Raw genomic sequence first — 27,070 nt, 5'->3', positions numbered from 1 at the left:
TATCTTATTTTTGAACTAGCAAAATTGGTTAAATATGCGAATTAAACGAACATGAACATAATTTATTAGTGTGTTTAGTAAGATTTAATACATTGTGTAAAATAAATATTTCAGTTTTGCTAGTTCAAAAGTAGTAATCAATGAGGCAAGACCTAAAGTTGATAATTGTAAACAATAAAAAGTTGTATAAATTCTTTTCTATTTTTATTTTAAATAAAGTTTAATATGTAATACACGCAATGTCTTTTTCTAACCACACCATTTCAGTAGTTTGTAACCAAACAAATTACACTTCACTTAACTTCATCACAAGACTGTTTTCACTTTATACACTGCACATACACGTAAGGGAGAAGCCACACGGTGCGGTGCGGTCGCGGCGCGGCGCCGGAGCGGTGTCGCTGCGGCGTCCTGCATATAAAAATCAATGATATGCCTGACGGTGCGTTCCGGCGCCGCACCGCATGCACACCGCACTTCGATTGAGCGAGACGGTGCCGTATTGCGGCGGCGCATAATATCACATGACGTGTACAGCGATGCGGTAAAAAGTTTGCAGTGCGGCGCCGCACCGCAGCGTGTGTCTTCTCACTAAAAGTTGCACTGCAACATTAAATTCCACTGAGTAATATCAATTTCCATCTGCTTTATCAACATATCCATGTGTTTTTTGTATGTTGATTAACTCTCAAAAAACATAGGCTATTTCGTATATCAGTTGTCGCTAGCATAGTCGCTCTGGTCGGAACAGTCTTCGGGGTGGAAGGTGTCGTCGTTATGGTAGTGTTTGTTGTGAGGGCGCGGGCGCCGACGCTGCGGCCGCTCCGAAGGCCTGGGGCCGATCTGGTAACAGAAAAAGAGCTTATGAATACTTTCTCAAGCTTATTTGGTAAAACTGGTGAAATTTATACCTATGAAACAACAACAAGTATCCAGCTGCAGACAAGGGCGTGTGTTGACGAGCTGGTTTCTGTCCGTATAGAAATCGGCTCGTCAACAAACACCCTAAGAGCAAAATGAGTTTAAGATTTTTTGAAGTGAAGCTAGCTTCTATCTGCCACTGGATCGTCACTTCCTGCTATGTGAGATGCAAGCCAAAAACTTCCCCATGGTGGGTAAAAAAAAAGAATTACTGTAGATTAGCTCGGATTGTATTTTTACTTCCACTTTCCAATCTGTAACTAAGCTTGGCTTAACTCTTGATCAGTTAAGAACTAAAATTTTTGATTTGTTTAGTTAGCACTTGTTTCAGCAATAACCCACCTGTTGAGTCAATTTGTATGGTCCGATGCCAGTGATGAAGGCTTCCTTGAATGCTTTCCGAAGCGGCTTCTTTTTGAATATCGTGCACTGTTCCCTCAGAGCCTCAACCGCGCCCTCAGGAAGGTCTGTTGAAAATTTTTAATAAGATTATACAATTTGTGTTTCTAAAAATAAACAGGGTTAATTACAAAAATCCAATGACTTTATTGACAATGTTTTATTTACTTTTCAATTTTAAAACAATAATCCACAGGCATTGAGTTATAATGTACTACGTACTAGAGAAGACATGTCAACTAGACTGTTTCTGGCACGTAAATAGGTCCACGGACCGAAATTCAATTGAGGAGGTTAGGAACAGAACCAAAGTGTTCCGAGCGCATGGGACTTTTGTTGGAATTGGTTCATCTTAAAACACCTCCACAGTCGATAGCTGTTTATTTTCAGGATCATTATGCATAGATTCATAATTCGTCAACTGTCACAATTTTAAAAACGGCTTTTAAAGCTTTTTAAACGTATTTATTAAACATTTCCAAGGACTAAACGACACAAGCGTCCTATTGAGCGTTTGAAAAATTTTGTGACATCCAGCGAGAAAAAAACGTATTAACCATAATATGGTCATACAATATTTTATTACTGCTAGTGGAATTAATGCCTAGGATTATCTCAATCCTACGATATATCACATGACGAGGTTTCTCTTCCATTTTTCTGACAACATCAATGTTTTCCGCCACTATTAGTCATTTTGGACGACTTTCGCAAAGTTCACTGGTGAGCCAATGACATACAATATCATACTTCTTAAACTAGCGTTTTACAATGGTAAAAGACAGATCTTTATCACCAAAAGTGAAATTTAGCTGACCGCTTCAGTTTTGTATTGATTAACCACGTCGAAAGTCATAATAAATCTTCTCGCGAAAATTTCCGCAAGTCAATTCCATGTTTTTGTAGTCAAGATAATTTTCAATTCAATGTTAATAATACAAAACACGCTCAAATGATAAAAAGTTTTAAATAAGGTTGTAGTCAAAAATGTCAAACTTTTCATTAAAAGTATCAGATGTCGTCTAACAACACGTTATGTTGTCGAGGCTCACAACTTAAATAGTGCCCTAGTACGTGTACTCAACCACTGAGATAGTTAACAATAGAGACAATAAAATAACTGAAAGTTTCTGACTTTCAGTTATTTTATTGGTTCTGGAGTGAAGGCGTGGGTCATCCCTAGCTTTGTTCCTACCGTGACGAGTGGGAATTTTTCTAAAATCTCAAGATGGACNTTTGCCTAAAATTTTATTTTGTATCTAATGGAAAAAAAAAATTTTTTCTTACTGATGTTATAGATTAGAGCAAAGTGAAATCATTGCTTAAATAATTGGAAAAAGGCGTAAGCGGCAGTTTCGCCCTTATACGTAGGAGCCATCGAAATATGATGTTGACGATGATGGCCGCGTCTTCGTTTATTATTGGGTAAATACGATCTGGCAATAGATCGCCTAAAAGCCAATTGATCTAAGTACGTTGTGTTTTTGGTTTACACGGTAAGTACATAATATTAGCGCCATGCATTTGAGCTAGTGATTTTATGAGCAGTAGAAAAAAATGGGTGATATTTTTCTCCAAGTAGGATTTTCAGCAACTTCGTTACGAGCACGTTTTTGAGCCGGACCAAGGCTTGAAAGAGTTTCTTCATCGCTACTGACCCACTCCGGCTCTTCATCTGAAGGTTGGTGGCGTAATAGCTCGATAGTACCTGGTATATCTCAAAGTACCGAGGAAGTCAAATCATCTTATGCACCTTCTTCTTCATCACTAACAACAGCAGGATCAGGTGGTACGATGATCAATTTGAGCTCCGTATCGTCATCTTCAATTATCAACCAGGTCTTGAAAAAAATTTTTTTCTTAGTATACATTCACCCACTGTACACAAGCGTGTACACCAACATTCTTGAACAATTTTTGGTATGTTATATGTATATATTTATTATTTTTTTAGCTTATAATAATAATTTACAATGTAAACTTACCTTGAAACGTAGAATTGAATCAAATTATAGCTAAAATATATTATATTAGTATTATTTCACAACCGGCGCCAGTCACTTTGAGAAAAGGTCGGAAAAAAATGTTAATTAGACATTTATTTTTGCACCACCCTCCAACTTTTTTATATTTATTACCTTGTATCGACATCTAGATTAGGTTTTATCAAGTAATTTGACTTAACATTAGAAGTTGCGTTCAGAAATAAAGTTTATAGAAGTGTACACACGTGTGTACAGAGGGCGTTAATGGGTTAAGGACAGGAAAAAATCAAATGATACCGCGAGCTAACTACGAACAGCGCCATCTATTGACAACCGTGCGAACTACGTAGTGTCGTTGCTCGGTGATAGGTGTTGCTGATTGCAGCTCATTGTTACAATACTTTTTATTAAAATCGGATTTTATTCCGGAGGTTTTACAATTTCTTACTACTTTCGCAAATCATTACAAATGAAGAAAGGAATTTACGGTGTGGTACCTACCCTCAATGTACAATTAGATTTCGAGCGATACCACTTTTGGGCATTCTCCTTTTAAGTAGTTACTTTCCCCATTGTAATGTTATGAATTTCATTTTGCAATAAAAATACCATAGTTATGACTCGATTGTCGTAATGAACGAACTTTGTAAACCTTGCAGGTTTGTACGGAACCCTCGGTGCGCGAGTCCGACTCGCACTTGGCCGGTTTTTTCTAGTTGCCTAAAAAAATTTTTTTAGTCCGTAATGTTTAATATCAAAAAATATTGGACACATATATTTTTATTTGTCAATCTAACAAATAATTACATAGTTATGGTGCGTTGAAGTTGTGCACGACGTCACAACGTGCGGCCTTAGATTAATAAAACCTAACTAAGCGTAACTAAGCGTGCGGCATTTTTAAGCAAGCGTTGACGTCACGGGCCTCTTCTTATGAACTTTGGGGCGCTTTATCTCTTTAAATTTTCATTAGTTTGAAAAAGTGAAAAATACGTGTAGAGTATTTTTTGATAAGTTAACGGACGGACTAATTAAAACTCTTGCTTTTTGACCCAGGCAACATCCCCATTTCAGTCGTTTCAGCTAACATGGTCTCTCTGAATGATGACCTTAGATATAATATAGCATGATGACACTAATTGTACCGCTTACAATCTTACAAAATAAATATGTCTTTCTCAATAGGTACAGATTTTTTACATTTTTATTTTTTCTTATTCAATAATTCATGTGGCTAATTTCCCCAATCCAAAGCTATCGGGGAAAAAAGCACTTGTCATAAAAACCGTTTCGTTAATGGAGGAGTTACATTACATTACGTACATAGTTATAATGCAATGCAATAACCAAACGCAAAACTCCCTTGGAGTTGCTGTTTAAATAATTGAATTACCCCAAAAATATATTATTTTTTCGTTGTTAGGTACCAAACAATGAAAAAGTGGCATGGCTCCATATTGTGGGTACTTACTTACTTACATACGTCATACTTAAACATAGTGGAATTTTGTAATGCCATTTAGCGGGAAAGCACTCATTCTTTATATTGTAGATATCAAATACTCAAAGAAAGCATTCAAAGATTTCCGAATTTTTGGCAAATAATAAAATTAAAATTGATTTATCAAGTTTGTTAGAGAAATTAAATTCATCCTTATACCTACTTAGAACGATAGATGCAATAAAAATACAATTGTAATTTTTAACAAATTTTATTTGATTCGATTCCCGGGTGTGGCAGGCAAGCAAATTTAAAAAAAACTTTGAATGCAGTTCTATTTCTCATAAAAAAAATATGAAAAAATAAAGGAATATTTTCTTTGAATATTCTATCTACAGTATTAAAAGTACTTTCCCTCCAGGTGGCATTACGAAATTCCACCCTGTATAAAGTATTTTGTAAATGTGTTATTAAAAAAAAATTAGGTACATGTAAAAAATACAAAAAGGTATAAAACATTTATTCTAAAGTTGGCTCGGTTCTTTATTCTTGACTCTCGGTAATACACTATTATTATGTATCTTTCAAAAATTTGAGATGAAAATCAATAAAATAAATCAGAAAAAACCCTTCTTTATTTCAAATTCAAGCAATAATAAAAACGACCACCCTTTTTAATTAATTATTTACTTCGGAAACTTCTTTTCTCCTTTCTAATTTAATAAATTTTAAGTCTTGCAACACTGTAATTCTGCTTAAATGTCACTTCAGCCCATCTCTACTATAAGTCATTTAATTTTAAACTTTATCGCCAACGATGTAAAGGTAAAATTTATTTAAGAATAAATGTGCTACAAAAACGAATTTGTATGCGACCCGCAGCGTGCTAATTCTATCTCTTTCTGACAGTCATTCAAGTTGAGAAGCAAAGTCGTCGACATTTCTGCTGTAAAGTTTCAAAGTTTTCTGAATGTCTTAAAAAGTTACTTTACAGTTATTCATAAGTGTTTTACCGTAGTAATTATACAATTTATTATGGCTCAAGTAGTTTGAAGTTGAAAATATGCGTGGTTTCGTTATGATGACGTCCTGATCGGCATAAATAACTGTTTATTGTTTTGTGTAGGTAGCCTAGCCACCTACACAGTGTATGGTATTGCGGATTGTCCCAATGTGAAAGTGTTTCGCATAAAATTTAGATACCATTGTTCGTATCATTCCGGGTTACTTGGGAAAAAGTGCATTTGTGTGGCTTGCGTAACTTGGCGGAGTTAGCTATGTGTTTTTCTCAAGTTTCGTAAGAGTTTATGGGAAGACTTCGTATTGGTAAGTACAGTTGGTGCATATTTTGCCGTCGGTGCTGAATTTGAGGTCATAATAAATGAACCATCGGCTAATTACGAGTTATAAACAACTGTTGCTTGTTAGTATTTAGAAATATTCTAATGAATTATGCTTGGTTTTAGAAAAACATGTGTTATCTCTATTTATATGGAGGTCATAAGTTATGTATCAATATCATCTGTAATATGATCTAATTATAGATAACAACATTTTCATTACGTGTAGTCCTGTATAATATGCGTTATTATTTATTTACATAATAATCTCTGAATAATATAATACAGTTGAATCTCAATACTATATTAGCTGCCCACACATGTAAAATACTTAAGCTGGGTTGTACCATCTTATTTTAACTTTGACAAACGTCACAATCTGTCAAACTCCATACAAAAAGCACTGGTTATCATCGTTATAGTTACGGTCAAAGTTAGGTGGTGCAACTCAGCCTTAGTAGTATCTTATTTGGTTACCAAACTGAACTCTGATGAAAATTACATCTGGCATTTTAATCACTGACACTGGCTTGTTTCAAATTTTATTGATTTTTGGCTGAACTAAAACATCTATTTTCATTGTTGTAACTACTTAAATTGGACTCTAAGTCAAAAGAAAAACCAATGCCCAAAAATATAGAGATCAAAAACCCGGATCCCCACCCGGTTTCTAATCCTAACCGTACAAGTAAACGAAACTTAATTAAGACTTATTCAGAAGCAACGAAAACCAAAAAACAACACACTCAACAAGATAAACAGAATGATTTGGGAGACCCTACTGACTTAATGGACATAATGTTTGAAAAACTTCAACATTCAATGATGACAATGATGGAAAAAATCATGGACAAAATGATGGACCGCATGGTCCAGCTATTCAGCAGCCTAGTTAAAAAATGACCCGAAACCTCCAAGTAGTAACTTGGAACGCCAACGGCTTGACGGAACGACGTCAAGAATTAGAAACGTTTCTCAGAACAGAGATGATTGATATAGCACTAATATCTGAAACAAGATTCACATCGAAGACACACATAAACTTTAATAATTATACAGTGTACACAACCAATCACCCAACTGGGAACAGCCATGGAGGAACAGCCGTAATTGTTAAAAGCAACATTAAACACTTCCCTATAGAGGAATACCGAACGGAAAAAATACAAGCAACATCTATTAAACTTGCAGACAACAAACTAGAAACGGTGNCTTCAATGTCCACAGGTATAATTTGAAAGCAAAAGTTATTTATCAACTTCAGTCAGTATAAGGCTAAGTTCAGAAAAATGTTAAAAAATATTGCACAAATGTGGTTTTCAAGACTCACCCATTTCTTTAAAAGTAATAGTCTTCGGTCTAATGTCATATACTCTGTAGTCCAGCATAAGAACTATGTGGATCTGCTCATCTTCTGGCTCCATATCACTGTGAGCGGTGAATGACACCTCTATGTGAGAACCGTCAATCACTTTGAATAGTGTCGCCTCGACGTTCAGAAGTTTCTAGAAGTGAAAAGATGGGAAGTTCATTTATTAACTATGTTACAAAATAAACCTATCAAAACGGACAAGAATTTTATCACTTTCTTCAAGATTCTCATACACATATTGATAAGATGGATGGGATTACTCTACAATACACTGCTTTTTGCAGCTAAGTTCAGTGCAAATTATGGTACCACAAAAGAAATGTTAAGAAAACTAGTGCAAAATTCAATTATCTTGGCCAAATCACAAAAACATTATATGCCTAGACAACTATTTACTATGTAGGTCAGCGTTGCCAGACGTCCCGATTTTGGCGGGACGTCCCGATTTTTAAATCAAATTTAAATGTCCCGCGCGGGACAGGCTCTGTCCCGCTTTTCGGAGAGAGACACTCACTTCATCAGACTATTGTTTGTAACTCCATATTATTCTAAAGAATATTTTTTTTATTTCGATTTTTGTTTTTTTTTTCTTTTTTTATTCTAAAGACGAATTTAACGATAGAGTAAATCTGATTTAAAATATTTTTTTTTGTTAAAATACATTTTCTATGGCTACTTTTGCTATCTATTGTCAAGTAAACGTAATTTTAAGTCAAATAAAAGGATAAATATTTGAAAACCTTTGATTATATACGTTTTTTTACTATGTCCCGCTTCTGACGGAAGAATCCCGCTATTTTCACTCAAAAAGTACCAAAGTCCCGACTTGGCGAAAAAAAAAAACTGGCAACGCTGATGTAGGTATTAAGCTTAAAATGAAACAAACCTTCAGTGCTTCATACTGCTCCAGCCTGTCGTAGTATGCTACTAATGCCTTCCTGATAGCACTGAGGCAGTCCGGCATCATCACATTGTCGAATCCTTCCATCACAGCACTCAGGTTGAACCCAAGTGGCAGTGAAGATTTTGAAATTTCATTAACACCTGAGAGTAAAATAATTTTATTAGAATTTTAACATTGATATAGCACTAATATCTGAAACAAGATTCACACCGAAGACACACATAAACTTTAATAATTATACAGTGTACACAACCAATCACCCAACTGGGAACAGCCATGGAGGAACAGCCGTAATTGTTAAAAGCAACATTAAACATTTCCCTATAGAGGAATACCGAACGGAAAAAATACAAGCAACATCTATTAAACTTGCAGACAACAAACTAGAAACGGTATTCTCCGCTGTGTATTGTCCTCCAAAACATACAATATCTGCCAACGACTTTAAGGAATACTTTTCTACACTTGGTAACAGATTCATATGTGCTGGCGACTGGAATTCTAAACATTTGAATTGGGGATCTAGGTTGACCAGTACTAGAGGAAGACAACTTTGTAAAGCCACAGAAGAGATGAAGTTGGAATGTTTTTCTGGCGGTGAACCTACCTATTGGCCTACCGACAGACAAAGAATCCCAGACCTATTGGACTTTTTTATAGTTAAAAACATAGATAGTAACTACTTAAACATAGAACCAAGAATGGATCTCACATCTGACCACACACCCGTCATACTGAATGTTGCTACAACAGTTAACCTGGTGGCTCCGCCCCTAAGAATATACAACTTGAACACTACAGACTGGACAAGCTACAGAAATATAATCACGACAGAGACAGAACTAAAGACCAAAATTAACACAATAGAAGAACTAGAAAGACAGCTGGAGCAATTTAATATAACTGTCCACAATGCTGCCAATTCTGCAACTCCAAAAGGGACAGGTAAAGGACAACCTCTAAAACATAACTCGTATCCAAAGGATATTAAAGAGAAAATACAAGAACGTCGTCGTTTGAGAAAAGTCTGGCATACTACAGGATATCCAAGTGATAAAGCCGCATTCAATCGTTTCTCAAATGAACTCAAGGCCCTTATCAGCACCCTAGAAAATGATAATATTCAGCGCTACCTCTCAAATCTAACTCCAACGAGAGACACAAACTACAAAAAAAAAAAAAAAAAAAAAAAAAAAAAAAAAAAAAAGAATTTTAACATAAATCAATCATCTCTAGATAGATAAGAGTTAGTTAGTTTTTACGTTGATCACATTAAAATAATAAAATCGGCCTGTAACAAAAATGGAATAAACATCACAAATTGGCAGTTGACTGCAAGGCAATCACCACAATATTGTAGCATAATAATGTTCCTCCTTTCTAATAATTAAATTTAACTATTTATTACGTTACATTAGCCCCTTACCTGACTGCATATCAATCTTTAATCCATGTTTGATAATGAACTGTGAATCGTGCTGCATATGGTACACAATACAGCAGTGGTCGTTTGCAACATATGATTGTACCTCCGTTCCAGACAACATTGATATAAGCTCCAGGTTCCTTTTCAGGTTCTCCACTGAGTTATGCAGGACAATTTTCTAGATATACAAGAAGTTACGATCAGAAGTTTGTTTTTACAACAACTTGTACAAACTATAAACAATATGCATTGCATTCGATATAGGTATGTTATGTACTAAATTATTTTAATATTTATGTATTAATTACTTACTTGCGGTCTAATAAACGGGTCAGGTTTATTCTTAGGTGGTGAAATTTTGTTTTTACAACTGTTCCTCAAACGGTTTCTTTGGAGTTGAAAGAGCTCATCCTGCTTTTCTTTTAGCTTCTGTTCCAGTTGCTGTATTTCCTCCTGAACTTCGTCACAGTCTTCAGGGATTTTTGCAGAAGCTTAAAGCAAAATAAACGAATTCTTACTGAAATGAACTAGGTATGTTATGAAGAAATAGTTGGCATGAAAACAACATTGCATTCTTACCTCCCCTGCGAAATATATTGGTAATCTTCAATTGCTTTGTATTCGTCATGATAATAAAAAGGGATTTATTTTCTTTAATCACGATAAACAATGATAGTTTTTATTATTTTATTCATTCGTAATTTCGCAAAATTGCATCCGTTGATAAACAACTCCAATTTTGAAATTGACATTTTACTTTTTCTTAAGCCTATGTGACTCTATGGTTAAAGATAGATCCAAAGGATTTTAAGCCATAAATACTGGATGAGCTTCGAGCAATAAAATTGTGGAGACGACTAGGAGTACTTTATCTTTCCGTGTTATGTAGCCGGTTCATCAGTAATGTAGTTTTTACTGAGGAAGTTTTATGTCTGTTACATACAACCTCACTAACCGTTGCATAAAGTATCGTTGGTATAGTATTGCTCGTAACTTTAGACTCCATTTTTAATCTTATTATAATTTATTAACTGACTGAAATGTAATTTTGCATGCATCCTAGACTGCATCCCATTTAACATCAGGTGCGATTGTGGTCAAATACCTGCCTTGTTATGCATAAAAAAAAAATGTAATGGCGAAACATGTGCACTACTGAATTCTGTAACATCTTTATACAGGGTGTCCCGTAATGTAACGTCAAGCCGGAACTGGGTGTTGAGGCAAGTTGTGCTGGTTATCAGAAAAATATTTAAAAAAATCTATGTGGCATATTTTAAAAATAATAGGCATTTAAAAAAAATCAAAAAATTCTACTGCAGGTGACGGTCCTTTTACTTGTGTTGCCACAAATCTTCACTTTTACCAAATTTTTTTTTTTGTTATGTAACCCTGAATAATGCTTCTCTAAATTGTTATCAAAATTACAAAACCAGCTGCTCCAACTTGGATGAAAAAAATACATTATTCCCAAAAAAAATATCAAAATAAAAATTTTGCCTAGTTTAAACTGACTGTACTGAAAAAAAATTGTACTACGCGAGTGTGGCAAGTGACGTCATAATTTGGCGCATTTAGTAAGGATTCCAAAATGGTATAACACTTTGTAAAATCTTGCTGTAATTGTCGACAATTTTTGTTTATTGGAAATAATCCCGTTTTTAACTTTATCTACCTTGGTTAAAAATATTATTCTAATGTGCCCAAAATTCAAGTTTCTGGCTTAAGTGAGGTGGAGAAGCCATTTTAAAAGGTATGAGCGGGACGGAGAGGGCCATCTTACCAAGCAGGGATGTTATGGATATCCGTAACCGTAACCGAAACTATCGGATATCCGAAATAAAAAAATGTCCATAACCGTAACCGAAACTGATTCAAAAGTTACGGATAGTTTCGGATAAAGGCCAAACTGCAAAACTCTATGAAATCTGCAGTATACACGCCGCAGCTGCAATGCCGCGCTGCCGATTTCATAGTTTTGCAGTTTGCGGTTGCAGTTTGCGGTCTGCGGCCCGTCTTGGAATTGTACCTTAAATCTTAATATTTGTTACCAACTTGTCTGGCATTCGCTGGCACCATCTAATATGCCAGCCTGTTTTACCTTTATCATACATAGGTGTCGTCTTAGTTGGTACATAAAGTAGCTATGTGGGTCACGCTCACGCAGCATCTTGCTATTTGTATTATACCTACATTTTTGAAATTCTAATAATTCCGTAACCGAAATTATCCGAGACTTTCGGATAATCTGAAATGATTTCATATCCGTGACCGTAACCGAAACCGGTATAATATGATTCTAATATCCGTAACCGTATCCATAACCGAAACTTCATATCCTTATTATCCCTGTTACCTGTAAAGTACAAGTGCAGGCAGAGCAGGTAGTAAAGGCGCGCGCGCACGGGTGACTTTTGTCACAGTATGTCAACTACTAATTATTATTACTGCCATGGTGACAAAAGTTTCTGTGACTGACTGTACGGTAGTCAGTCACAGAAACTTGAATTTTGGGCACATTAGAATAATAATTTTTAACCAAGGTAGATAAAGTTAAAAACGGGACTATTTCCAAAAAACCAAAAATTGTCGACAATTACAGCAAAAATTTACCAAGTGTTATACCATTTTGGAATCCTTACTAAATGCGCCAAATTATGACGTCACTTGCCACACTCGCGTAGTACATTTTTTTTTTTCAGTACAGTCAGTTTAAACTAGGCAAAATTTTTATTTTGAAAAATTTTTTGGGAATAATGTATTTTTTTCATCCAAGCTGGAGCAGCTAGTTTTGTAATTAAATAATAAATAATAATAATAAATAAATAAACTTTATTGCGCTAAAATTGTTACATAATTTGAGTTTAACAGCGGCTCCTGCACTAGGCTCGCGGCCTGTATCGCAGCAGCCAGTGAGTGATTTTGATAACAATTTAGAGAACCATTATTCAGGGTTACATAACAAAAAAAAAATTTGGAAAAAGTGAAGATTTGTGGCAACACGAGCAAAAGGACCGTCACCTGGAGTAGAATTTTTGGATTTTTTTTAAATGCCTATTATTTTTAAAATATGCCACATAGATTTTTTTTTTATTTTTCTGATAACCAGCACAACTTGCCTCAACACCCAGTTCCGGCTTGACGTTACATTACGGGACACCCTGTATACCTACCATGTTTTTACGCAAATAAAATTCTGATTCTGATTCCTTAGTTTTAATCATAAATTAATCTCATGACAACAAACCTACAAAACTCCGCCACAAGAATATCATTAGGGAGAAATAAATTATAGATCACACATTGAGATGTAAACTAATATTTTATTTAGTCAAAGAATATTACAGTACAGTCAACACAGGCCACTAGTTCTATTTTAGATATGTACAATAATTATTAACAAGACATGAGATTTACATTTACACTTTGCCTAAGGGAGTTTTACCCTTTAAAAATTAAAATACGTATCGTTCTCGACAGTAAAAAAATAGTTTTCATTGATACAGTCTTGATCACAAAATGCAGTTAAACAGTCATGTTGAAAAATAAAATATTAGGTACTTTTCATATTTTTTGCTGATCATAATGTAAAAGATTTTCATTTCATTCGAATTGTTCATAAAGACATAACTATTTATTTAAAAAATACACAAATAATATTAATAAATCAAATCACGTCAGCCAGCCCGTGATTCCGATCAATTTCATATCTTCTTTAGGTAGCCGCCCTTCGCTAAGCCTTATACGCAATCTGAAAATTACCAAAATATTATTTTATAAAGAAATTCGGTTTTAGGATCTGAGCTTTAGAGTGTATTTCATTTTAAAAAATCCTATTACAATACTCGTCTATTATAGTGGCAAAAAACGAAAGTGCATAGCCGTCAATAAAGACATTTTAAATTAAAAAAAAAATTGGCGGTTGATTTATTTGTTCATATTTAATTTTGTTTGTCTATGGTTCCAACGTAGTTTTCATTGCTTTTTTTTAGCCACGACAGGGTTAAGAATTTACTCAATCAAAGCGCTCTAAAATGTTATTGTATACCTTTCCTCGTTGTGCCTGACGGACCACAGCTCGGGCATGTGCTGCGGCCGCATGGTCTGCAGGAAGTGCTCGCGCCACATCTGCTCCAGCTGCAAGAGCCCTCCGTGCGCCACGAAATATTCCACCACCTTCTGCCCGTGGCTCTCGTAATCAGAGTTTTCGAACCTATAAATTTTTCGAATTTTATTACATTTAAAACTGAGAACAAGAGACTGATGCCCGTTTTCACCATCAATCCCCAATTTTTAAGTGACCCGTCTGGTAACATATAACAGGAATTTTCTTTTTATAGGGGTCACTTAAAAAATTGGTATTGATGGTAAAAACAGGATGACATTTTTAATCACCACTATAAATCAACGAATCTAAAAAAACAATAATACACTAACCGTAAAAAATACATCAGTGGACCTAGTATGCGCACCATGATAAACTTTTATCGCGCTATTTTATCGATTTTACGCGATAAGATCTTACATTTTGTGGTCTAAAATCATCGATAAGATTTTATCACGGCGTGCATCCTAGCCTGCTGATTCAATACAACAATTTTTCGTTAGAGTTACATTACAAAATCTTACGTTTGAAACCTAGCCTACATTGTTTATACGTACATAACTTGGATCTCGGAAGCCTCCGCAAGCAGTTCCTCCGTGATCTTTTCATGCTCCTTGTAGTGCTCTAGCAACACCGCCTCTAATTTCTTGCGTCTATCTTCCGGTAACACGTGTTTCTTGGACTGGACTAGTAACGCGCGGGCGGCTGATCTAATTTTTCTATAACAAAAAACATTACGTCACGTCTTTGGACATTGGTATTTTGCCTAGTTTAAAAAAATATTGTCGTGGTAGTAGTCTATGGTTCACAAGCGACGCTGACGGGCGCGCCCTGCGTATATCGCTGTGAGTTGCAATATGAGACCTATGGCTGTACAAATAAGGTCGAATTTCACTTGCAGATGAGGTCCTGTGCGTACTTGACCGTTTTCTTGACGCCGAGGTGCCCTGCATTTATCTGCTAACCGCTCGTGCACGGCCTGATCACTGACATTGCACTATGAGACCTGTCGCTTTACAAATAAGGTCGAGTCTCGCAGGTGACAACTTCCTTAGTTGCTGACTTTGCCGTGCTGCATTCAACTATAAGACCTATGACTTTACAAATAAGGTCGAGTCTCACTTGCAGGTAACATCCTCTGCGTACTTAGCGGACCGCTTGACGTCAAGCGGCGCGCTACACTTGTCTGCTAACCGCTCACGCACGGCCTGGTCGCTGATGTTGCTTCGCTGGTGGCAGGGCACGCATAGCGGGACCACATCGTGGGAGGAGTGCTCTTTCATCACCTCTGGAATAAATAGATAGTATTTATTGCACACTGCATGAAAAGTCTCTTGGGGATGTGACACCACGAACCTATTGAGGTATTAATGTTTTGGCGCGTGGCAATAGTCAGAACTGCCACTCAAGGTTCAGCCAAACCAACGCGATCAGCCGGCGTGCAGCGATGGCGATCAGACTTAAATGCATTGATCGCCATCGCTGCACGCCGGCTGATCGCGTGTGATCGCGTTGATTTGGCCGAACCTTTACACGATTTCAGTCTACTGTGCGTTTTTCATCATCATTTCAGCTACAGGACATCCACTGCTGAACAAAGGCCTCCCCCAATGATTTCCATACTGCCCGATTGGTTTTCGTGTTTTTGTTCCATAAAAAATCACTTACAATTTTCAGACTAGGCAACTTCCCCACCCTGCCCCACCCAATCGGTTTCGCCCATGAACGGGCCGTGAGTGAAGTGAAAACACTACGCCGGAGGCTATTCCTAAGAAGTCTATTTACATCAGATTAGTTCACTTTACACTCACCAGGGAAATACTTCCTATACTCTCTAGGCACGACGTTCTTCCGAATGTAGATGTTACCAGCGCCGCACACGACGCATTTATTCTCTTTAGTGAGCTTGTAGTATGCGCCCACGCTGCCATTGGCCCTTCCAGATGGTTCGAAGCGAAGGCGGACGGTTAATGGATCGTCTTTAACCACGTCTGCTATCTGTTTCTCGACGTACCTTTGGGTGGAAAGAGCGGAGAATATTTTTAACAGTGTCACGTGCGAGGAAAAATGCTTTCGCTGTAATTTTTTTTAATGATTAAGTATTTCGTTCGATCGTTCGTTTCAGCCGAAAGACGTCCACTGCTGGACAAAGGCCTCCCCCAAGGATTTCCACAAAGACCGGTCCTGCGCCGCTTGCATCCAGGTACCAGATTAAGTATTTAAGGACTAAGAAACACGAAAATGTAGTGGAAAAGAAATAAACGAAATATCCACTCGGCAAAATGTTAACACTACAACCCGGCCGAGTTAACTGCGCACCTCGCCGGAATGCGACTCGTCCGTCTCCGTACCAGAGCGTCGATGTGACGTCACGGCTGCCAGGTACGCAGTTAACGGGTTATAAATGCTGGATCTTATGTAGTTGAAATAAGTGGTATTTCACAACAAAAATCTGATGTGCTTTCAACTACATTGTTTGACTTAATTGACTTATGCTCATTTTCATTATCAATCCCTAATTTTTAAGTGACCCCTATGGTAACAAATAACAGGAATTTTGTTTACATAGGGGTCACTTAAAAATTAGGGATTGATGGTGAAAACGGGCATTAAGGTCCTATATCCCCTAGATGGGACAGAGGGCGTCCACAACTGTCCTCCATCGCGTTCGGCCTTGAGCTTCGCGTTTGATCTTGCTCCAAGTCTTGCCGATTTTCTTCGTCAGTGTGCCGCCAAGTTTGCTTGGGGCGACCACTACATTATTTAACAGTTCTCAAAATGTTTGCAAAATATCCTTACCACATAGCTTTTCTGTCGTCACAAGTGCACAGAAGGTCGCCATCGGGCGCCTGCAAAAAGCAATTATGGTAGAGCGGCCGGGAGCGCACCGCGTGCGGGTACCGCTTGCTCGAAACCAACTCTTTATCTTTCTTCTTCAACTGCTTTACTTTGTTAGTGCTGTGAACAGAAAACAAGTTAAATAAATAAATAATAACCCTTAAACTGCGGAATATAAAAACTGTCAATCTGAGGCAACATAATATGTCTGGCTACGCAGTCGACGGTATAAATAAATCTTTGGACAATTTCACACAGCGCCAGCTAGCCCCAAAGTAAGCAACTTAATGCTTGTGTTATGGGTGCTAGCTTAACGGATATACTACTTATATACTTTTTTTTTAATACATAAATATCATACATAGTCACACCCAGACCCGTCACAGAAATTAAAATTAATCATTTCAATTTCTGCCCGGCCGGGAATCGAACCCGGGACCTCTCGGCATAGTAGTCCGTTCTGAACCACTACACCAAACGGCCGACAATTTCAACTAAAATAGAAAGACACGGGTCTTAACGCGACATTTATGACTGTACTCACGACGACGCCGCGAGCCGCCAGTCTACTTGTGACCACGGCTGCAGCATAATAGCCGAAACGTCAAGTACATAATGTAACTCAGCCATAAATTAATGTCGCGTTAAGACCCGTGTCTTTCTATTTTAAAAAACAATCATAATAATAAACACTAGAGATACATAAAGGAAAGATATTTCTCCCTTTATCACGAGATTAGGTGCATGCATAATAAGGCTAAATACATACAGGGCTTATAAAGTGTGTCTGCTAGTTAAGAACATGCATACGCGACTTGGCATGAAGTTAATAGCGGCGGTAACATGTGTTTCGTATTTTTTGACCCATCCATCCCTTTCATTCATAAAGAGATGCAAGCATGAGTGATAGAAACAAATAATATACCCGAAAATAAAGAGACGCTGTGAATTACGCATGGACATAGCCCGTACGCCAATTTATAAACAAGTTTTTTGAATCGAAAACTTACTCATTTTTCCCTTGTCTGTCCATCTTATTCGTCTTAAAACGTATATCGCAGTACTGCCAGCAGAACTTGTCGAGGTTGTCCCAAATCTCTCCGTTCCTCTTCATTGACAACCAACGGTTGTTTTTATTCAGATCGTTGACGAGGCGGACGAACATCTTGATGGCGACGTGCGCGTCGGCCGACGCGTATCGGACCTGCCTCGTGGAGAGATCCTCGGCCTCCCAGTCACTGCATCTAATCTGTAACCAACAGCTAGGTTAAGAAAAAGTAACTAAAAACTTTGTTTTTGTTTATGGACCTTAGCTCAGAAAAATAAGGTTTAAAAGTTATGAGACAAAGTCTATTTGAGGGTAAAATAATTACATATTTATATGTACAATCTATATTTAGAAAAGCGAAAGGTCACTGATTGACATCACGAAATCTCATTAACTACAAGTGCTAGGAGTCTCAAATTTTGCATGGGGGTTTTCTTTTAGAACGTAGGTAGGCTCACTAAGACGGGATTTTGCAAAATTCAACCCCTAAGGGGGTAAATCGGGATCCACGCGTACGAAGTCACGGGCGGGCATATTTGAAAAAAATATCTTTCCCTTTTTTAAAACTCATAAGTGTACAAAAACTTGTAGGAAATGAAAGTAATGAGTAATAATGAAACAAAGATATGTGTAAGTAGATTAGGTCTGTTACTTAGAATAGATGATAACAGTAGTTGATGTTAACAAACTGATATTTCATTCATTCACTGCATCATGCATGCATGTAGTGCAGACAACAGCAAATCAGACTAAAACACATCTTTGTTGCAAAGTTGTCTTTATCACAACTACTTAAGATTAAGTTAAGATGCCACAGTGTTTTTCTTAATGTGTAGTTGTTTGTACTATGGGCCACATTTCCAGCCACCCATTTTTGGTCAGGTCGTCTCATTCTATCACAAAGAATCGCCATTTGATGAGAGCAAGAGAAAAGACAGAAATGGGATAGCTGGAACCTTTGGCCCACCGTATATCAGATGTTAAATTGTAATTTAGAGGTAAACAATATTTAGGACGCTATTTGGATCAAATATGTAATTGCTCAATAATGAATAATAAATAAATAAATATAAAAACTGCGTATTTTTATTGTTTTGCATTTAAACCCTAAACATTATTTTTAGTTTATAGCATCTTGAAACGTACCCTCCAACTTTTGTCCAAGACAACGCCCAGTAAGGACTGGGATAAGGCCCCGAGCCCACCGACCTTGTGCCCAACCAGGTGGGCTATGTGCCTTAAGTCCAGAGTGCCTTCTGTGGCAACGCCATAGTCATGGTGGAGGTACCGTGCATCGTCACTAGGGGCCAAGCCCACTTTGTAAATACTCTTGTCTTCTAAAAGTTCCTGAAATGTGAATCGATTGTTTAATTATAATTTTTTTTTTGCTTTTCTTAAAAATTTTATAAATCTTTTTAGGAATTCAGATTGTTGTAATTTTAAAAAAGAAAATTTAATTTTTTAAGTAACTTAAAAAAATACATAATTTCATAGCTATACAATATTTATTTTAATAGAGTAAATAGTAACATACCTTTAATGAATCAGGTACATATTTTAGTTGATTTAGACGAATTAAACCACAGTATCCATCAAATGAAGACAGTTGCAGCAGTGCCACAGGATTTCTCTTGCCATGCTCTGTCACCCACTCACAATCAAAACCTATGGCATGATGAGACTGGCATCTCCTAAAAATCAAATAAACATTCATAAAAATAAATTAAGAGGAAACTAATTTTATGTTTTACTTTAAGTATCGAGATTAAGATAAATATTGAATTATGTATGATTAATTTAATATTTACCTTTATAAGTATTCTGTACACATGTAGTATAGTCTAACCCTGAATAAATTATGAACTTATTTGAAGAAAAATGCAAAAGAAATAATGATAGACATACCTCTTTAATTCAAGTATTACTTCATTGCACAATGTTTCATTAGTCACAACTTTGATAGTCAAGTACTTGAAGGCATTAGATGCATCGCGGAGCTTGTTTTTGTAATAAAACCAGTAAGTTAGACCAGCACATCCCAATAAAACCGCTGCCGAGGTTAGATTAACATTTAAGTTTGAAAACTCCATAACTTATTGAAAAAAAAATTATAATTATTACAATAAGAAATCATTTGAAATATTTCTACGTGCGTGCTCTGTGCGTTTTACTGCAAAGTGCAAAATGCACAGATTAGAGAGTATGGCAAAATGGTGCGAAATCAAAGAAAATATTAAAATAATTTATCACGCTGGGATCCACTCAAAATAATCCCACGTGTCAATTTTATTTGACCGACTCATCGTAAATGTCATTGACTGTCATTCTAATCGCAGTTAAGAAGGCCATATTTGTGGCCATGACCATAATATGGAAAATGAAATTTTTTGAGTCTCAGAAACATTTTTAAACACATTCTTTCATATTTTCAGTTTTAGACTACCTAATCTATTCATGTTCACTATTCATTCATCAATAGATACAAATAGCAGCAGCGTCTGGATCTTTATAGATTTTTTATGGTTTCTTCTCAGAAAATTAAATCAATGGTTTCTCCACCATTTGAATCGTACTTTCGCCCGTTCAAATATTTTTAGCTTTTGACGTCTATCAAAGTCGTCAAACACGAGCGAACTGTCAAAAATATTTTGCCCCTGGATGTCGGACGCAAGTTTACATTATTTTCTGTATTTCATTCATAATTTTCGTTAAAATTTCACTCTTTCAAGCTCTTTGTTATGGTTTACGAATAAAGTAAAACCAAAGTACCCGCCATGGCTAGAGACAGAAGTCCTGAAAGGCGAAGATCTCGTTCTAGAGAAAGACGTGAAAGAGATCGTCACGAAGACCGCGATTCTCACCGGGATAAAACAAAGCGCAGAGAAAGATCGCGGAGTCCGCGGAAAGAGCGAGACAGGTCGCGCAGTCCTGGCAGAAAAGAAAGAGACAGATCGCGGAGCCCGAGGAAAGAACGCGAACGTTCTCGGAGTCCGAGGAAGGAGCGTGGTCGTTCCAGAAGTCCGAAGAAACGCGACGGTAAGGAGAAGGATAGGCGTTACGATGATAAAGAAAAGAGCAAGAAAAAAGAGGATGAAAAGCCAGAAGAGGAAGAAGATACTAAAAAGATGGAGCCCAAACCTGTTAAACGTGAGCCACTGTCTTTAGAGGAACTTCTCGCCAAGAAAAAGGCTGAAGAGGAAGCTCGAAGCAAACCAGTGTTTTTAACCAAAGAGCAAAGGGCAGCGTTGGCATTAGAAAGGCGTCGTGAACAGGTTGAAGCTATGAGAGCCAATGTGGAGAAACCCTCAATAACTACTATTGATCTGACTGGTAGTTCTAGTTCCAACTCTAAGAAGGATGAAGAAAAGAAGCATAAGGAGGACAGAGACAGAAGAGAAGAGGAAGGGAGAAGGGAGCAAAGAGAGAGGCGAGAGGAACGTAAATATGATGATAGGAAGTCTGCAGGAGACCGTCGCGATGATAAAAAAGATAAAAATGAAGAAGTATCAAAAACTAAAGACAAGGAAAGAGAAGAAGAAGCTATCAAAGCTCGTTACTTGGGAATCATCAAAAAGAAACGTAGAGTGAGACGTCTCAATGACAGAAAATTTGTATTTGATTGGGATGCTTCAGAAGACACATCAAATGATTACAATCAGCTGTACAAAGAAAGGCATCAAGTACAATTCTTTGGAAGAGGTCACATCGCTGGCATAGACATTAAGGCACAGAAAAAAGACCACTGTAAGTTTTATGGTAATCTTCTGGAGAAACGTAGAACAGAACTTGAGAAAGAACAAGAGAAAATAAGGTTGAAGAAAGTCAAAAAGAAGGAAGACAAACAAAAATGGGATGACCGTCACTGGTCTGAGAAAGACCAGGATGAAATGACTGAAAGAGATTGGCGAATCTTTAGAGAAGATTATAATATCACTATCAAAGGTGGAAAAATTCCCAACCCTATTCGTAATTGGAAGGAGGCAGGTTTCCACCAAGACATTATGGACATCATCAACAAAGTTGGATACAAAAGCCCCACACCAATTCAGAGACAAGCCATACCTATTGGTTTACAAAATCGAGACATCATTGGTGTCGCCGAAACAGGATCTGGTAAAACACTGGCTTTCCTCATACCTCTTCTGACTTGGATCCAGTCATTGCCCAAGAGTGAGCGCATGGAAGACGCCGATCAAGGACCGTATGCTATTATATTGGCGCCAACTCGTGAGTTGGCCCAACAAATTGAGGAAGAGACTAACAAATTCGGTATTCCACTTGGAATCACATCAGTCGTAGTCGTCGGTGGTTTATCTCGTGAAGAGCAAGGTTTCAAACTGAGATTGGGTTGTGAAATCGTTATTGCAACGCCTGGTCGTCTCATTGATGTTTTAGAAAACCGTTATCTAGTACTTAATCGCTGCACATACGTGGTACTCGACGAAGCAGATCGTATGATTGACATGGGTTTTGAACCTGATGTGCAGAAAATTCTAGAATACATGCCCGTATCGAACATCAAACCGGACACTGACGCAGCCGAGGATGCGTCGGTTCTGCTGGCCAATTACAATACTAAAAAGAAGTACAGACAAACTGTGATGTTTACAGCAACTATGCCTCCGGCTGTGGAGCGTTTAGCCCGAAGCTACCTTCGAAGACCGGCAATCGTGTACATAGGATCGGTCGGTAAACCAGTCGATAGAACCGAACAAGTGGTCCACATGATTGGCGAGAACGAGAAGCGTAGGAAGCTGACCGAGATTTTGCAACGCGGAGTGGAGCCTCCGATTATTATTTTTGTCAATCAAAAGAAAGGGGCTGACGTGCTCGCGAAAGGTCTCGAGAAGCTGGGTTTCAATGCGTGTACATTGCACGGTGGTAAAGGGCAAGAACAGCGTGACTTCGCGCTTGCGAGTCTCAAGAACGGGTCTAAAGATATACTTGTCGCGACAGACGTCGCCGGTCGTGGTATCGACATCAAGGACGTCAGTATTGTCATCAACTACGACATGGCAAAGACTATTGAGGACTACACGCATCGTATCGGTCGTACTGGTCGTGCTGGCAAGACTGGTAAAGCCATATCGTTCGTCACGAAAGAGGATTCGGCTCTGTTCTACGATTTGAAACAGGTCCTATTAGCTAGCTCTGTGTCGACATGTCCTCCTGAGTTGATGAATCACCCAGAGGCCCAGCATAAGCCAGGCACAGTAGTCACCAAGAAGAGGCGAGAGGAAATGATTTTTGCATAATGCAGTTCTGTTAATTAAATTGGAATTAAATGAATTGTACTTTTTAAGGTGAAATAAAATACGATATGTAAAAATATACATTTATTTTCAATTTACACTGTATTCTAGTAGACAATAAGTTAAGTTTTCACTAACAGGTTTACATTGCTGTTTGTATGTTGCTTGATAGTTAAGATGTGGCTGTAAAATAAAGAAATACTTGGTGACATTTTCATAGGTAAAAAACCATAGGGGTAAAAATATTCTTTGAGCTAGCTGGGAGCCTATCTACCGCTAGGTAACTAGGTAGGTATACGTACTGGGAACAGCTTGACTTTCTACGTCTTCTCGAAATAAATAATCTGTAAAATAATAAACAAAAATATTAGTTACCTAGGTACTCATTTGTATAAAGCTGGATTTCTTTCAAAGACGAGGGGAAGAGATGCGTTGTAAGAAATCAACAGATATTAGGCGACGTTTGCATTCACGTCTGTGCGCAAGCGCACATAAGAGATGTGAGACGGCGCTAAACAGTTATTTTGCATACAATATTCTTAGTGCACCCAGAGTCACTTTAGCTACGTCACATATAATAGGTATACTATACAGCCCTTCGGGTTTGGCTACAATTAACGTGTTATGTTTTTTCAAGAAGACATTTTTTTTAAATAACGTGCATTATTCAGTTACATGTAATAGGATTGAAGCTTTTAGAGTAAAAAAAAATCTGCAACCAGAACAAGCATAAAAAAGCATTGCTTATCAGTAGCACACTCTAAAAATGTCTATTCATCCACCACAAGATGTGTAATATTGAAAAAATAAATTAATCAATGTCTTAAGTATGTTACTAACGATTCTCAAGTTTCCATGTTACTCTATTTGAAGCGTCATTACAAAAGAAAATTAAAGAAAGCCCACGCAAAATCCATGCTGTAAAATCACACACCAACCAAAAACGTAGCAGGCACAGCACAACAGAAAGAAACGAAAAACATGCTGTTAAAACAAAATCGTCAAGAGAATGCCAGAAGTTGAATCCAAAGCCTACATGCAAGAAAACCACCACCACTCCACCACTAGAATCTATACCTAATCCTTTTTCTCCTCTGACTTGGAGTCGGGTTCCTTAGACGGTGGCGGCATGACTGCCTGCTTCACTGATGCAGCCATTGACACGGTCAGGTCGACAAACTCCGAGAAGTCTTTGGGGAAAGACAGCTCAGGGAATTTGACCTCGAGTTGAGGATCACCCGGTTTTACTGATGAAATAAGAATTTATTGTACAATTTGGAGTGTCTACAAGACCGATGTTTATCTGAGACAGTTGAATAAAGTGGTTGCGTATAATCTCTTGCTAACCCGCTCACTAGTCGTATGTAGAAATGTGAATAGAAAATCTGATTCTGTAGAAGTTAGTCATCAAACCATCTTCAAACAAAATATTTTTTCTTTAAAAATAGATAAGAGTTAAATATTATCATCGACATTACAAACTGAACACATAGGTATCTTATCAATCCTACATTACTTTCTAAAAATATGAGATAAAAAAGTAAGTGATGACTATAATTATGTATTTACCTCCATATAAGAAGTTGTATGCGATATTGATGTACTGTTTCGCGAGTGCACCATTGCTCTTCATCAGCTCTTTAGTTTGTTCTGGGAAGCACACTAGACCCATACCGGTGGTACCCAGGCCAGTGTAGAACAGTCGCTGTAATTGTAAAAAAACATTAATTAAATAAAAGCCAAAGCTCACGATGGGTTGCAGCGCCCCACCGCAAAGATTTCGCCGTAAGCGGCACCGCTCGCGTGTCCGCCACAGATATTTTTATGTAAGACAGACGTCTCTAAACGGGCTTTGGCTCTAAAGGTCGGAACGCACGAACTTCCTTTTAGCGCCGCCCTTATTGATAATAAATATCCTTGGATATTATCCATATATTGAGATATCCTTATTGAGAAACATATAATACAAAATATATGAAAGAATACTTTGACGCTTTTTATGTGCGGCCCAGGCTTATCTTTAATCCTGCCAAGTAACTATGAGATAACAGTTTGTAAAATGTAAAAGTAAATGGACAGATCATTACAGGGATACATTTTTCATTGGTTTTGGGCCTTAACACAAAGGCTATAAAGTGGCAATTATATTACCACTAGCTTTCCGCCCGCGGCTTCGCCCGCGTGGAATTTTGTCTGTCACAGAAAAACTTTATCGCGCGCGTCCCTGTTTCAAAAACCGGGATAAAAACTATCCTATGTTCTTTCCCAGGACTCAAACTATCTCTATGCCAAATTTCATCAAAATCGGTTGCGAGGTTTAAGCGGGAAAGCGTAACAGACAGACAGACAGACAGAGTTACTTTCGCATTTATAATATTATATATATCCCAACTAATATTATAAATGCGAAAGTAACTCTGTCTGTCTGTCTGTCTGTCTGTCTGTCTGTCTGTCTGTCTGTCTGTCTGTTACGCTTTCCCGCTTAAACCTCGCAACCGATTTTGATGAAATTTGGCATAGAGATAGTTTGAGTCCCGGGAAAGAACATAGGATAGTTTTTATCCCGGTTTTTGAAACAGGGACGCGCGCGATAAAGTTTTTCTGTGACAGACAAAATTCCACGCGGGCGAAGCCGCGGGCGGAAAGCTAGTATATATATATATATATAGTTGGGATAGTCTGCTTGTTGGTTAATTAAGTAAAAATATACATACCCTGATGATTCCACCCCTTAGTCCAAATATGAAGCCAGTGAGACCTCCCATTGCAACCGCCCCATACCGCACCTCCTTGTTTTCTTCCTCACGCAAGTATTGCACAATCCCTGAAATAGTTTGAAATAATTGGCGATAAAATATTTTCAGAACTATGAGATAATAATAATATGTTTTGTTATGTAAAAGATAATCTCAGCAATTTAGAATCCAATTTGAATCTTTCTCAAGCTATAAAACTCAAATTGCTTTCAGGATAATCTGCCTGAGATGGCTTTAAGAGCTACTTATATTCTTCTGGTTGATATTGAGTAAGTTAAAGAAATTGGGCTAAACCAAATTTAACATTATAAAAACACAGGTCATCGTGGAAACCCTTTATCCAGCAGTAGACACTATTTGGCTGAAAAGAACGAACAAACTTTTAAAAAATTATAATTTTAGTTAATAGAGTATGTCTGTACTTACAATCTGATCTATCTCTAGCCTCATGGTAGTGCTCCTGCACTGTGTTTTTAACTGCGTCTGTTTGTTCCCAAACATTTTGAACCTGCTCTCGCACCGCCTTCACTGGAGTCAGCAGTGCAGTTTTGATGTAACCAGGTTTCTGTTCTTTTGATTTGGACTCTATGAACCTATAGACATAAAGATCATAGTTGTAAGGATGTTTTGTAATCTGCAATATTATTGAAACAGAATTAACCAGATACTTACTTAGATTTTATTAATCTAAGACCAGATAGATCAAAATTTCTTAAAAAAACAACACTTCTAACTTTCTAATATATGCAGAAAGTAATAATAGATATGGTATATACAATACAGGTCTTCAGTAACCGGTTATAAGCAATACTTTTTTCTAAAACAGCAAGATCACAAAGAAAAAGGTTAAGTTTTACTCACTCCCCATAATCAGCGTGTGGCGCTTCGTATATGGGCAGGTCAGGCGGCCTCATGGGAGGAGGCTTCGCAGGACCACTCGGCTCATTCGACACGGGAGTTGCCGCCTTCACAGTAGGCACCAAAGCCAATAACCCGGACCCTAAAACTACCTTTCGCAGCATCTAAACAAAACAATATTACAATGTACACACACTTTCACTTGCAAGATTGCAGTTGTTAGATTGTACACATATTATTAATAAACTCTATATACCTCAAATGAGATGTTCCACTGCTATAATTACATAAATATTAATTTTCGTAAAATTTTCGCTGATCAGCTGCTTGATTTGACAGCTGAATTTGACGTTATGTAAGCAGTTGCCAAAATTAATTAAAAATGCTACTATTATGGTAGATTTTTCAGAATGATTTTAATTCTA

The 27,070-nt window shown here is 37.4% G+C and overlaps 4 protein-coding genes across 5 annotated transcripts; 1 reads left to right on the top strand and 3 right to left on the bottom strand.

Moving 5' to 3' along the window:
* Window positions 1-78: 78 nt before the first annotated feature.
* On the bottom strand, window positions 79-10,520 carry LOC114351820 (uncharacterized). Its single transcript, XM_028303156.1, has 7 exons — window positions 10,368-10,520; window positions 10,101-10,279; window positions 9,789-9,966; window positions 8,345-8,502; window positions 7,417-7,591; window positions 1,264-1,388; window positions 79-843 (listed from the first exon to the last, which is right to left on the bottom strand). The coding sequence occupies exons 1-7, from the start codon at window positions 10,414-10,416 to the stop codon at window positions 715-717; spliced, it is 993 nt and encodes a 330-aa protein (XP_028158957.1). The 5' UTR covers window positions 10,417-10,520; the 3' UTR covers window positions 79-714.
* A 2,571-nt stretch (window positions 10,521-13,091) lies between these two features.
* On the bottom strand, window positions 13,092-19,963 carry Exd2 (Exonuclease 3'-5' domain-containing 2). The gene is made up of 10 exons (XM_028303117.1): window positions 19,685-19,963; window positions 19,314-19,470; window positions 18,926-19,126; window positions 17,742-17,980; window positions 16,693-16,851; window positions 15,705-15,907; window positions 15,016-15,181; window positions 14,451-14,612; window positions 13,837-14,001; window positions 13,092-13,539 (listed from the first exon to the last, which is right to left on the bottom strand). The coding sequence occupies exons 1-10, from the start codon at window positions 19,867-19,869 to the stop codon at window positions 13,461-13,463; spliced, it is 1,716 nt and encodes a 571-aa protein (XP_028158918.1). The 5' UTR covers window positions 19,870-19,963; the 3' UTR covers window positions 13,092-13,460.
* A 450-nt stretch (window positions 19,964-20,413) lies between these two features.
* Window positions 20,414-23,240, top strand: LOC114351793 (probable ATP-dependent RNA helicase DDX23). Its single transcript, XM_028303116.1, has one exon. The coding sequence runs from the start codon at window positions 20,554-20,556 to the stop codon at window positions 23,032-23,034; it is 2,481 nt and encodes an 826-aa protein (XP_028158917.1). The 5' UTR covers window positions 20,414-20,553; the 3' UTR covers window positions 23,035-23,240.
* On the bottom strand, window positions 23,103-27,010 carry LOC114351795 (MICOS complex subunit MIC27). 2 transcript variants are annotated; one of them, XM_028303120.1, is made up of 8 exons: window positions 26,902-27,010; window positions 26,649-26,809; window positions 26,214-26,380; window positions 25,746-25,855; window positions 24,601-24,736; window positions 24,109-24,278; window positions 23,334-23,375; window positions 23,191-23,214 (listed from the first exon to the last, which is right to left on the bottom strand). In XM_028303120.1, the coding sequence occupies exons 2-6, from the start codon at window positions 26,807-26,809 to the stop codon at window positions 24,109-24,111; spliced, it is 744 nt and encodes a 247-aa protein (XP_028158921.1). In that variant the 5' UTR covers window positions 26,902-27,010; the 3' UTR covers window positions 23,191-23,214; window positions 23,334-23,375. The 2 variants fall into 2 exon arrangements, with proteins under 2 accessions (XP_028158919.1, XP_028158921.1); XM_028303118.1 differs by having other exon boundaries at window positions 23,103-23,375.
* Between the last annotated feature and the right edge of the window lie 60 nt (window positions 27,011-27,070).

The sequence above is a fragment of the Ostrinia furnacalis genome, unplaced genomic scaffold (genome assembly GCF_004193835.3).
Source record: "Ostrinia furnacalis isolate ACB-3 unplaced genomic scaffold, ASM419383v2 OfSCF1198, whole genome shotgun sequence".
Taxonomy (NCBI): domain Eukaryota; kingdom Metazoa; phylum Arthropoda; class Insecta; order Lepidoptera; family Crambidae; genus Ostrinia; species Ostrinia furnacalis.
This window is presented reverse-complemented; position numbering and strand designations above follow the sequence as displayed.